Source organism: Telmatherina bonti, assembly GCF_933228915.1.
Source record: "Telmatherina bonti genome assembly, chromosome: 14".
NCBI lineage: Eukaryota > Metazoa > Chordata > Actinopteri > Atheriniformes > Telmatherinidae > Telmatherina > Telmatherina bonti.
Window position 1 is genome coordinate 11,390,204 of NC_136612.1, and position 13,688 is coordinate 11,403,891.

Sequence of the window (13,688 nt, forward strand, 5' to 3'; positions counted from 1 at the left end):
TATTTATTTATTTATTCATTGGGATTAACAACGTATTTTCCATTTCATTATATTTTCTTAGCTGGAAGAAAACATTTTTAATGGGTCATTTACTCCTTTTAACTCACAAAAACAACATTAATGTGTGTTTTGAGAGAAGTGTCGCCCAGTTTCTGGGTTAAGTGACTCATCAGGACGTCATATTGTCAGAAACAACTATCTGTTTCCAACTAAAATACTCTGCAGGATCTTTTAAACAATGTGTGTGTTGAATTCTGATACTGAGCTGCAGGATGTGAACAGTCTTGCTGGGACTATTTTTAGTGAAAGCATCTCGCTGTGTACATGACTGTATGCCATGCAGCCAGTTTAAAAGCTGCATGTAAAAACTGCCTTACACGTACAGATGAAGTCATTTTAGAGCTGCAGCTACAGCTTGCTTTGAAGAAACACAGAGAAAACATATTCTCTGGAGAGAAAACAACAATATGAGTTTAAAAGTTGTTTGTTTACACTTCGATGAATAGAAACATCAGATCTGCTCCTTCAAGACGACAACGTTCAGCGGACAAGTCGGCCATTTTTAACATTTTTTTCTATTTTTAAAAACATTTGATCTTAAAACTAATATTTCTAGATGTTCCTGTTGATTTTTTAAGCTAAGTCTGACACATGAAGAAACATGTGAATGGTAATAAAATTAATTAGTAAAATAGATGGAAATTTAATTATTATTTTAATTACACGCTGCCTGCATTGCTCCGTTTAGAAAACAATCATTTAAATGCCTTTAAAGCCAAAGTACTGAACTTTTATGCTTCCTAACTTAGCATCCATCTTGCATCCGGTCTCTTCTCTGAGATCTCTCCAGTAAATAAAAGTCAGTCCTACGTTGACTCGTCTTATCTGTTCCTCTGTCCTCTTGCATTTCTTTGATTCATCAGCTATTGTACACGTTAAAAAAAAACAAAAAAAAAAAACAGTAGCATGTGTGAGACATGAAAAATAATGAGAAATGTTGCTGAAAAGTGACAATGAAAAATTTCAAAGCGCAGTTTCACACGTCCGGGACGCTGCAGGATATACAGACATAATCCATAGCTGCGCTTCCGTTAGAGTTTTTCTCATAGTAAAAGTGATATTTGTAAATTTTCAACAAAATAAAAATGCAATTTGCTGGAGTTTCCATTGAACAGTGAACTGCTGCTAATTCAAGTTAGCCACGTAGCACTATCCTGGAGTTTTCTTCTTGCTGCGGAGGATTTGCTACGACCTTTTCAAGCCCTTCTACCTCATTTTCCCTTTAAATTCATTATAAAACTCCGCATTTTGCTATTTGCGTCATACCCATAAACCATATATGAAAGATGGACGGAGCCTCCGGCGGTTAAAAGTGAAGCCTATGCAGAAGAGCATAAAACTGCAGTTCCCCCTTCATCCACTAGGGGCTCCAACACAATAAATCCCCATAGACTCCTACGTTAAAAAGGCCAACTTCACAGCAGAAATAAACATGTTTACAGCCTGGTTCATAAATCCATTTTAGGTTTAATAGGTCTGGTTTACTTTCATGACAACTGTGGGGGGACTGAATTTTTTCATAACTCCTCTGTTTAAAAGTAATTTAATCTCAAAATTGAGCATATTTAGTGGCGTGTCCCTTTGATTGACAGGTACCTGATCTCCCGCCTCAAGTCAGAAGAACGTAGAACAACTGCGGTTTTTAGCCGGTTAACATGACTTAGCTTTAGCCCGCTTACCTCCGTTAGCTGGTTTGCTCCCGTTATCTCCAGGTTAGCTCGGTTAGCTCTTAGCTACAGAAAGCTTGGAGTTCGCTCTATGTCAATCATCCACCATGACGCTCACAGCCCCCTTCTCAGCTCCACCTCCTTGCCCATATATGTATTTTCCGGGTTAGACGCCACGCATGCCCCTACCAAGATGGCGATGGTAGGAACCGCCCACCGAGCTTCAATTCAGCTCTTCAGAAACCTACGGGTGACGTCACGGAGGTTCCGCCCATCTTTTAGATACAGTCTATGTTCATACCGCATGCACTATCTTTACCAAAAACGAACTGGTCACATGACCCCATACGTCATCTCCAAGGTTGCCTAAATGCCAAAATTGGGTTTCCATTACACTTTTTTTTCCATATAATTCTATATTGAAACCTCATAAATACCTCCTCGTGAAAGCATAAAAAACTTTAGTGATATTGAGAGGGTTTTTTTTTTCAAAATGTTTCCATTACACCCTTTTTTAATTGTGCTATTTATATTTTTACAGTAGTGATTAACACAGCTAATGTCCCCATCCCATCAGTTTGAGTCAGAAACACGGTTTTAAGGCTGGACAGTTATGTACATCTGCTGTAATGCAGGAGAATGTATGATAAGCTTTGTGGCTCATAGTCTGCACACAGAACATTATATTTAATGCTATTTCCAGAACCTTCCTTCCCACTTTGAAGTATAGAGGACGATAACACTGAAATCCAGATGGCCCAACTTTTAAGCAGCACTTAAACACATCATGCATTTGTGGAACTGAGAAACATCAAGGTATGAAAAAATGTTTCTAAACTCTTCAAACATACTAAAGCTGATCTATTCGTGTCTGACCATGTCTGGACAAAAAAACAAAAACAAACACAAGACAATCACATCCACGTGGTTGAGGGAAAAAAATCTGCTTGCACGCATCTAAACTTTTTAATTTTCCTGTGTGGATCTAAACAATTTTACAAACACCTAAACTCACTCACATTTCTACATCAGGTAATCTAGATTTGCAATCATTGTGAGAGCAATTTCTCTCTGGAGACCAGATTAAGTGACTGACTTATCTCTATAAATGAATAAATGAATAAATAAAACAACTGGTTATAGCCTGGGAAGACAAGTATTCATCCCAGTTATGTGCTATTTCACCGTCTGTTCTCCCCCTTGGTGATGTCGGCTTCCACATCAAACTCCAGCTTGAAATCAGCCGCTAAATTTACGCAGCTGCACAAAACTTCACTTAACATGTCAGCTCTTCCACACACAGCCATGGCCACATTATGGACCTGGTCTGTTCTGCTGGACCATAATTCACCAACTTCTAACAATCGATCATCGTATCTCTGATCACCTGGCTGTCATCCTGGACATCGACGTCCCCGTCTCAAACAAGAAGCACGTCATCTCTATCAGAAATCTCCTCTCCATTCAGTTCTCTCTGAAATCAACAACTCCCTTCCCTCCATCTGACAGTCCACCTGTCTGGCTTCCATTTGAACTAAGTCAGTCTCAACCACTCTCACACTCCTCAGCTTCATAAGCGGAAGTCCTGTAAGCGACAGCTTGATACGCTTCAAGAAAACTGGACTCAGAGGACACCTTCAAGCCTACAAGGTTCCATGACTTGGTCCGACTACGACAGCTCAACCACTCAACCCCAAAGCTCTCTTCTCAACAATAAACAAGCTCCTCCAACCCAGGAGTTCGACAAATTCACTGTCCTTCCGTCTTTTTTCCAGGATAAAATCAACAGTATTTACAACCTCACGCTGTCCCCACTCCACCCCTCCTTCTTGCACCCCCACCCAGTCCACGTCTCGGTTCTTCTTTATCTCCTCTACTGAACTCATCAAACTCACCTCTGGAATGAAAATACCATCCCATCTTTGTTTTCTTATGTCTCGCCGTTATCTCACCCTTTGTTCTACAAATCACCTACTCTTCCCTCAGTTCCAGGTGTGTCCCTCACCTTGTCGTCTCTTCATCATCTGTATCAGCGGTGTCAAACTCCCGTCCTCAAGAGCCGGTATCCAGCAGGTTTTTGTTGTTTCCCTCTACCAACGCAGCTGATCCGAATCAAATGCATCCAGCAGCTTCTTGTCAACCTGTTTTTAAGTTTTGCTCAGGTGTGTTGGAGCGTGGAGACAACAAAAACCTTCAGGCTACCGGCCCTCGAGGACTGGAGTTTGACGCCTGTGCTCTATATGCCACACCATCAGCACCATGCTTTCGAAAAACCAACGAGCTCTAACTCCAGAAGCACAGCGTAGCAGCTTAACGCATCAGCTGTACTCACTCTGAAATCCGCTTCCCCAACTCGCGACTCGAGGGGTGCGAGTTGGCAGTGAAGATAACCAAGCCACCCTTGGTGTGGTTCATGTCTTTGGGGTCTCGGCCGCTGCTCTCTCCACACTCAGGCAGTGGATCCCTGGGCACCCACGCTGCACTGAGACCTTCCTGTAGCGGACAGAGAAGAGAAACACTTCCTTAAAAAAACAAACATCAACTTTCAGAGCTACCACAGCAGAACAGGAAACACATATTGGATCATTCACAGAGGCATGTGACACTTCAGGGCTGTATTGACTCTTTTTTAACCTATTTAAGTCTTTAAACAGACCTCATGTGAGGAATGTGTGGAATTAACTCCAAAGGTTACAAGTATGATAACATGAGCTCTGAACAGGAATTCTTTAGATCATCTATCAGTATTACAGCTTTATTAAAGTGCTGGATCACATTAAGTAATTTATTAGGCATTTATAAAGCAGAAATAAGTTTTAAGGCCAAATGCTATAGATTTAAGACCACCAACACAATGCAAACAACAAGGCTGGGCTAAAATCATATGCCATGTGCAAATAGATGGACTAGTCTGGAAGAACTACTGTTCACAAGTTACATATATAATTATTTATTGTTTTAGGCAGTCACCGTCCTGTTTTATAAACTATATTACACTGTTTATATTTTAGGTTTATTATCAACATGATAGTCACGACATTAGCCGCTTCTTGCTAAGCTAGCCGGACAACCTAGGAATTTGCTCATTACGTTACGTTTAAAAGCTTCCAAATACGTACATTAATATATAAATCCGTATATTATGTCTATATGGTGTCAGTGACTACTAAAAGAATGAAGTAAACTTATTAAGCCTAGTAAATGGCAGGGGATGTGTGATGTTTGGGAGTAGCATCATGAGATAGCGGCGAGCTAACGTGAACATGCGAGAACTAACGCGATAACTCGCTGGAAATAATCGCCTGATTTTTCACGCGTCGGAGAGCAGCTTTCTCTAATTAGAAGACATGAGTCGCATTGAATAATAAAAATGGAAACAAACCAATACAACAGCTCCTCACCAGCTTGTGTTTTAAGTCCGGTTACAACCTGCAACCAACCGTATTTGACTATGCAAACGCCCGACTCTTCTCAACCTGCTCCTCTCACTCCGACTGTCTGACGCTGTGACGTTCTCTCTTTGATGGACGTGCGCGTCAGCCAATCAAGAGCCGAGGAGAAACGAACGGGGGGCGGGGGGGGGGGGGGGGGGGGGGGGGGGGGGGGGGGGGGGGGGGGGGGCTTGAGATGTATTTACGTTCTGCTAAGAAAATCCGTAAATATCAGGGATTATTTGTAAAACTTCGGAAATTAGTGCCCTGAGCAGAGGCGCCATATGGGGGCGGGGGGGTGGAGTCAGGAAGATTCTTAGGGCCCCATGACTTGATAGGGGCCCAAAGAGATGTACAAACTATATAATATAATCATTAAACCTTCATTAAAAATAAAAATACTTTTTCCAAAGTTGTAATAAAATATAGCAGTAATATCAACTGATAAACCATTTATATTAAAATAACCTAGTTAAATGTATGCACTGTGATCTAACCCTTTATAGGGCACTCAAAGAAATACCTTCAAATTAGAAATTTTAACCTAAAATTGTCCTTCTGGACCAAGACCTCAATTCTGTTGTTACATTAACAAAAAAAAAAAACAAAAAAAAAAAAGTTTCATGCTGAATATGAAAGGAAACAAAGTGATCAAAGATAGTTACTTGCCCCGTAAAAGGTTAAACACAGCCCTAGATCTTTATTATTCCCATGAATTTTTTTTCCTTTTTTTTTTTTTTTTTTAATCAGCTTGAAGTAATTGAAGAAAAAACAAAAATTTAAAATTTGCCATCCAAGTGGTGGGGTCTGTGCCATTGTCTTTCATGGGGCCAAAAAATTCCTGGCGGCGCCTCTGGACCGTGAGCAATAGTTTTAAAGTATGTTTTGTTATTTGATTGCTATTAATAAACTTGGAGCATAATATCACCTCACAAAGCCATGTTGTATGTCGTATATATGGTATTTTACAAGTTTCTCGAGCAACATTGAGCCATAAAGTTCTTTTAAAGAAAAAAAGAAAGAATTTTCTTGTAATCTTTCAAAGTGATCTTGATCAACATTCCTACAGATTTTCTGACGGCCTGGTTTTGGACTATGGCTGCTTTTTCGGGTCTTCTATAGTGAGATACAGTATTTCTTTCTCACATGCAGCTCAAGAGAGGCAGATAAGAGTAAATGTAAGAAGCCATCTGGAGAAAACAATGTGGGCTCTGTTGATGTATGGAGCAGCATTTCAACCAGTGGTTTTGGAAATCCTGTTAAAATATATGGAAGGATAAACCTTCAAGAGTACCAGTGGATTTTGATCCACAATGCCGTCTTGGCAGTGTCTGATTGGAGATTTAGAGAAGGGGACAACACTTCATTTACTTGAGCAAAGATAAAAATACTGAACTAACTCATCATTCTTTTAGTAACCGGATTATTTGTGTAAAAACGAACAAAATTCAGTATCAGGACGTGTCAGTCCTTATTTTTGGATTGTATGCTTTGGGTTTTGCCACTTGAGGGCAGTGTGTGTTTGTTATATGTTTTTACAACCCTCCAAATTTCAATTCTTCTTGTTAATAAAAGGACTCTGGCTTCAAATCATTAACAAATCTAACTTTGAATAGTTAGATATCAGTTTGATCTGAGTGTGTAGCCATCATGACTTTAGACAAATCTGTCCTGTAAATGAAGGAGGCAGACTCTTGCTTTCGTTCAATCAGTCCTGTTTTATTTCCTTATTATGTGTGTGATGACACAGAGTTGAGCAGGTTTTAATACAATATGCTTCTATCAGTGCTACACTGTTGTCAACTTGTTTCTTTAGCATTATGTAACTGTTTTAATAAAACAGGTAAACACAGCTAATGCAGTTGTTCTAAAAGACTTTTAGCAACAACCCAAAGATAGCATACCTTGGTGTTTGGTGCTCCTTCACGGCATCTTGATTTTCTCTGTCAGCAAGGTCGGCCTGTTTGGCCTCAAAATCGCTTTATCTGAAGCAGATCAGAATAACTTTTGGGTAATCACTAACTATTCAGTCTCTGCAGATCCACGTCGATACAACACATTTCACTGGAATTTTAAAGATGATTTATGCTGAATGATGCAAAAAACCTCACACAACATTTGCTTAAATCAGTCAAACCACCATCAGGAGAGACCTTACATCATGGCAGGGAATATTTAGATGAATAAGTTTGTTAAAACTAAAATTTTAGTCAACTTTGGCATTAGGGATTTATTTTAATTAATTAATTTTTCAAGTGCAAATTGTGATGTCTTACTTTATCCAACAAAAAAAGCATAAATTATGTTGCAACACTAACATAATTGATTTGTAATAGATTTATCTCGTGCGCTTTAGAAATAATACATTTAATACAACAAAACTGATTATATTTGATTAAGAATAACTCTTTTGTGCTGTTATTTTCAATGTTAAATTAAAATTAGTTTTTGAACCATGTTTCTGTATTTCCTGAATTATGCCAAAGGTTTTATCTAAATTATAATCCAGAAGAAAAATGACCAAAACATCTAAATATAATGGAAAAGAACCAGATTTAGCATAAAGATAATGTATCCCAACTCACTTATTAGAAAGTATTGGTATCAGTAGTATCGCTACTGTTTGTGTTGGTGTTGTTATCGGCGTTGGTATCAGTACTGATATTGACAATACTGGTGTCTGCCTTATAAAATCTCTGTTCTTGTCTGGCTAAACCAGAAGAACAATTACATGAAAAAAGTGGTGATGGAAACAAGTGATATAAAAGTAAGTCTTTTTAACACAGTTCCAGAGTAGTGAGGTGCTCTTTCATTAGACAGATTTATAAATACTCTCTCAGTACCATATGGGCGACTCTTCAGTGTTCTTACATAACTCAGTGGATATGTGGAGGAGGCAGGGAGCAGCAGCTGAACACTGCACACTGCCCACACACACAATGGAGAGGAGGTAAAAATCTGCAGGAGGATGGACAGAGAGCGAAACCACATTCGATTTTACTGGTGAAAGTCAGGGTCAAATTCACTGATGTGTTCTTGTCTAATTGCTGTTGTTATCTCAACATACGCTGCATGTGGTTTACACATGAGGTCTATAGGGGACATGGTGACAGGTTTAAAGATAGAATAAATTATTGGAAAATCATTAGATATTCTGATTAATAATGTGTTTTATTGATTAGCTCTGTATCTGGAGGAAGGTTTGAAGTTTCCTAGATATTTCAAATATTAAAAAAAAGTGATGGCGACATGAGAAACTAGGAGGAGCAAACTTGTTGGAGTAGATGTTTAACTTAGGTTAGCCAAACATAGCCATGAAATTACAGATGTTTGTTTAAAGATCTGTCCTTCAGATCCTGTAGAGGTTAATAACTAGTCTTTGTGCTAAGCTAGTCATCTGCAGCTAATATTTGAGAGAGCTAGCAAACTGCTGTCAAATGTACTAGAACGCTAGTTTACTTGCATAAATGATGCAGTAGATGGCTAATTTAGCTATACAAATAAATAAATAACAACTGAAATTGACAGATATTTGTCTAAAGATCTGTCCTTCAGATTCTGTAGAAGTTAATAACTGGTCTTTGTGCAAAGCTAAAGTCAAGTAGAGCTAATATTTGAGAGTGCTAGCAAACTGATGCTGTCTAATGTGACCCACTGCTAGTCTACTCACATAAATGATGCAGCAGATGCTAATTTAGCAATACGAATAAATAACACCTGAAATTGACAGATATTTGTTTAAAGATCAGTCCTTCGTAAACTTTAGAGGTTAATAACTGCTCTATGTGCTAAGCTAAAGTCATGTGCAGCTAATATTTGAGAAAGCTAGCAAACTGCTGTCAAATATGCTAGAAGGCTAGTTTACTCACATAAATGATGCAGCAGATGCTAATTTAGCTATACAAATAAATAAATAACACCTGAAATTGACAGATATTTGTTTAAAGATCTGTCCTTCATAAACTTTAGAGGTTAATAACGGCTCTATGTGCTAAGCTAAAGTCATGTGCAGCTAATATTTGAGAGAGCTAACAAACTGATGCTGTCAAATGTGACAGAACGCTAGTATACTCACATAAATGATGCAGCAGATGCTAATTTAACTATACAAATAAATAAATGCAATCAGTTGGTTTCTATTATAGACTATGAAGGAATTGGCTTGAAATTATGTGTATGTAATACGCCCTGTGACAACACTGTTGTGAAGTGGTGTTATACAAATAAAGCTGAATTGAATTGAATTGAATTGAAATAACACTTGAAAATGATTGATATTAAAGGTCTGTCCTTCAGATCCTCTTAAGGTGGCTAACTGGTCATGGCAATAAGCTATGCTAATGTGAGGCTCATATGAGTGTTCGCAAACTGATGCTCTCTCAAATGATAAAGTGCCAGTTTGCTAGCATACATGGTTCAACAAAATGTTAACTTAGCTAAAAAACAAACAAATAAAAAAAAAAGAATTGACTGATAGCTGTTTCATAAAAGGTTTCTCCTTTAGATCTTCTAAAGATGGCTAACTGGTCTTTTTTATCATACATGTGAGAGCAAGCCTAACTTATCTTCACTTAGTATATTTTAAGTTTTGGTTTTGCACGTTTGTTTATTTTTCATAAATGTTTGTTTTACTGAGTTTACATAGTACTGCTGGACCTGACCGGAGAAGAAGTCGGAACAAAGATAGAATGATAACAGAAAGATAAAGGAAAATAAACAGAAGACAAAGAGGAGATAGAAATACACCAACGTAGGAAATACTTCAATCCAATCATAGATTCTTCACCATCTGATACACCTGTACAAAATCATTAAGGGCATCTCATGGTCCTCCTGCAGGAAGACAAAGTCAGCGACTGGAAGGAGCACCAGAAAGGAATAAAACCAAAAACATACCTAAAAATGAATTAATGAAAAATGTCTGCAACTGAGTTAATCTGGAGGACGACTGTGTCAGCATGCATGGAGTGAAAGGTAGTGCTACATGATCCGCAGTTTCATTTAAACAAGAGGCTAGCACGGTTGCTAGTTGATTTCACAGATTTATTTTTAACTGATTTTTTTTTTAACAGCATGAAAATGTAAAGAATTGTATCCTGTAACCAATCTGATTTTGTCTAGGAACATATACAGAATGAAGAATGAAGGAGATTATTCCAACTTTATTGTAAAGAGTAAGAACCCATATCAGACCAAGACAAACCCTGACCTCAATATCAGCGCTGACCCATTTTATGCCACATCAAGCTCTACATACTGTACCTCAAAACATATGTTATCACAGCATTAGTTATATGCATGAGAGAGGAACACAATATTTTTCTTTCTTTGTACATGCCCCCCCTGATCAAGTCGTTCTCTGGCCCCCTGTGTGTAAAAGTCTAGCTCCGCCACTGCTTTAATGTAAACTTGGCAGGAGTTTATAATGTATAAAACTAACAGGTTTTACTTAATTATAAAACTTATTTGTAGCCTGATGCGTTTATCTCCAGGATGTCTTAACTCTGAGGGCTGGTGGGGGTATGATGCAATGATGAAGGTGTGTGGCCTGATGAGCCCAGCGCGAGGAGCTGCGCGCTTCTCCTTCCTCCGTGTCTTCCAGGATGAATCCCTGCAGCTTCTCCGTGGAAGCAAAGACAAAGAGAGTCACAGACACGGAGACACGGAGAGATGAAAAGGGGAGGCGGGGGAGCACCACGCTCCTGGTCCGCCCCCAACTTGCAGCGCACGAGCCCATTTAGTGCTACGAACTGGGCCAGCTGTAGATGGCGTGAAAGCGAGCGCGAGAACTCCCCATCCCACACGCGCGCGCGCAAGAGAGAGAGAGAGAGAGAGAGAGAGAGAAAATAATCATTACCAAATAGAGGCGAGCTCACGCGGAGCGATGGCAGCAGCAGCGCTGCTGGACTGTTTACGACGCAGCGCACGAGAGCGGCACAGCCTCGAGAGAGACGAGCACCGCGCGCGCACGGCTTTTTAACGCACAGCGTCTGGAGCCTTTCAGGCTTTTTTTGTTTCCGCCACTTCGCTCCGCTGAACGTCTCCGCTCCTCGGCGGTGCATCTGACAAGGCTCGCGACGAGCTCGAGCCTCTCGCGGAGGCAGATGTTGTGGGAACCGGACCGCTTCTGGACCTCCTAGGCGCTCCGTTTCTGGAATCCTGAACGTCCCAGGAGTCGTCCCCCTCTCTCCCTCTCCTCCCCCGCACCTCACCGGTCCTGTCTCCATCCAGCAGCGCTGCACCTAGAGGCGGGGTGGTGCTGGAGGAGGGAGGGGGGACCCGAGAGCATCCCTCCATCCCACCGTCTATCCCTCCCTTTCTCCCTCTCCGTTACAGCCTCATCCTATGCCAGAGCTCTAGTGGGGGGGTTCTCATCTGAATCCAGGGAGGCAGGGTGGTGGGGTGGGGGGTGGGTGGAGGGAGCCAGCTTGTGGCCGCGGTACGCACCCTCCGCCCGGTGAGGCTGGGCTGAAAGCGCCGCTGCGCTGAAGGATGCTGCGGGACTAGAGCTGCTCAGAAGATGGGGAAGGATCAGGAGCTGCTGCAGGCGGTGAAGACCGAGGACCTGCTCACCGTGCAGAAGCTGCTGCAAAGGCCTCGACCAGGGAAAGCAAGTAAGACCCCCCCTCCCTCCCTTCCTCCCTCATCCTCCCTCCCCATCATCCAGCTGGATGGAAAACTCTAGATGCTTTAAACTGTAAAGTTAAAAAGCTGTTTCCTCTACCGCTTTCTGTTCGCTGCCACAAGGCCCCATGCAGATGTGTGTACATGGGAGTGTGTCAGGGGAGCCAGAAGGGAGATTAGTGGTGTGGCTGGAGACTGATAGCTCATCTGGAGACCCCAGTTTGAGTGCACTGCAGCAGAGGTGGAAGAGGGAGTGACTGGATGTGTGCTTTTGGATGTGAACCTGCAATGAGGTTGTAATTATAGACGTGATGGAGACATCTATGCAACGTCGAGTCCTCCATCCTGCAGTGTTTTCTCTTGCACAGCCCACTCTAATGTGTGGGCAACACAGAGAAAGCTGCAGATAAATGACCCAGCAGAGGCTGCCGATGCTTCTGCTGATAATCGATCGGATGGGAAGCTGTTGCTGCTGCAGGAATCTACAGCAAAGATTTGGAAAATTTAGGTGCAGGTGCAACAAGTTGGCTAATTGAGCTAAATCTGCTCAGATGGCCGGACTCTCTCCACCACTTGTTCCAGTCAGGCATCTTCCCAGCAGCATGTGAACCTGTGCTCTGACTGGAACGACTCCAGACAGCAGGTGGGCTCATTTGTATGAGAAGAGCCGCAGCTGATTACAAATAGCAGCATAGAATAGGCCGAGCTTTGCGTGAGTTATTTATTATTATTCCAAACGACAGCTTAAAATTGGAATTTTATGAGTCTGCTATTAAATCCGGTAAATCAGCTGAAGGCTGCAGATGGCAAAGCTCACTCTGCAGGACTCAGTGGTGCATATGGCTTCAAACAGCGAGTAGGAATTAGTGATGCACACAGAAACAGTCTAAAAGGCTACAGCGGGGCAGGAAAACCCCCTCGGATTAAAGCCTACCAGCCATCCAGGGCAAAAAGGCGGGCATTCCCCCCACAAGAGTCCTCCCGCTGCTACAGGTGCCCAAAATAGTGTCTGCGGAGCTCAGTGGAGTACATCATGTACAAGAGCACATCACAAAAAAACCTGTAGGCTACAGTTAAGTGTTCTTAAGCTAGAAGCTCATCTCTGGCTTCTGTTTAGTGCGATAAAATGCAGATGAACAAAAAGCCAAACTGGTTTTCATGCAGCACACATGTGTGTGTATTAAATCAAAGCAGTGGGCTGCACAGACAGGCGGTGTGCAGCAGATTCTGCAGGTGATGCTGCTTATTCTGACTTTTATGTTGAGCAGAATCAATTAATTCAGAATACTGATCACAGACTTCAGTAAACGCAGCCCTGAATGAATCACAGTCGGGTCAAAAGGAAGCTTCGGACCACGTTTCAGAGGTTTACATATAGTGTGACACAACAATATGGAGGCTGGATGTAACCTTAGTGCCGACTCAGTCTATGTCCTGAAGTAACGTGCCTTTCTACAGCATGTTCATGTTAAGATAAAACCCCAATCCCAAAAACGATGGGACGCGCTGCTAAATGTAAAAATATAAACCTGATAAATCCATATTTTATTCCCAGTAGAACATAAACAACATATCTGATGTGAAGCTGAAACTTTAAAAAAAAATTTTATTACAGTTTTCAGTGTTGCCTCAGACCATTTTAAACGAGCTTTGTTCAAGGGAAGATGGCTGTTTCTGGAACTTGCTGAAATATCACATCTTCTTTTAACAATAGCGCTTCAAGGTGAACTGTGTTCACAGATTAAGACTTCTGGAGGTGTCCCTGAGTCCGTTCAGTGATTTCCAGTCGAGAATCATGTCTGTTTAATGCTGTGCTGCCTGAAGGACCCAAGATTATCAGTTTATACTTCCGCCTGTCCCATGCGCACAGAGATTCCTTCTAATTGTATGAATATTTTCATGTTAT

At 41.2% G+C, this 13,688-nt stretch overlaps 2 protein-coding genes across 3 annotated transcripts in view; one reads left to right on the plus strand and one right to left on the minus strand.

Annotated features, from left to right (window-relative positions):
* The window catches only part of LOC306765288 (phosphoribosyl pyrophosphate synthase-associated protein 2), a 34,999-nt gene extending 29,777 nt beyond the window's left edge, over positions 1–5,222 (minus strand). Inside the window, exons 1-2 of one of the 2 annotated variants that reach the window (XM_079252696.1) lie at positions 5,129–5,222; positions 4,060–4,220 (exon numbers count right to left, since the gene is read on the minus strand). In XM_079252696.1, the coding sequence (XP_079108822.1) occupies positions 4,060–4,142 (83 nt within the window). In that variant the 5' untranslated portion in view covers positions 4,143–4,220; positions 5,129–5,222. Of the gene's footprint in view, positions 1–4,059; positions 4,221–5,128 lie in introns of those variants that run through there. The other variant, XM_079252697.1, reaches the window with a different exon arrangement.
* A 6,378-nt stretch (positions 5,223–11,600) lies between these two features.
* The window catches only part of caskin1 (CASK interacting protein 1), a 152,550-nt gene continuing 150,462 nt past the window's right edge, over positions 11,601–13,688 (plus strand). Inside the window, exon 1 of the mRNA XM_079253398.1 lies at positions 11,601–11,772. Coding sequence (XP_079109524.1) covers positions 11,679–11,772 — 94 coding nt within the window. The 5' untranslated portion in view covers positions 11,601–11,678. The remainder of the gene's footprint in view (positions 11,773–13,688) is intronic.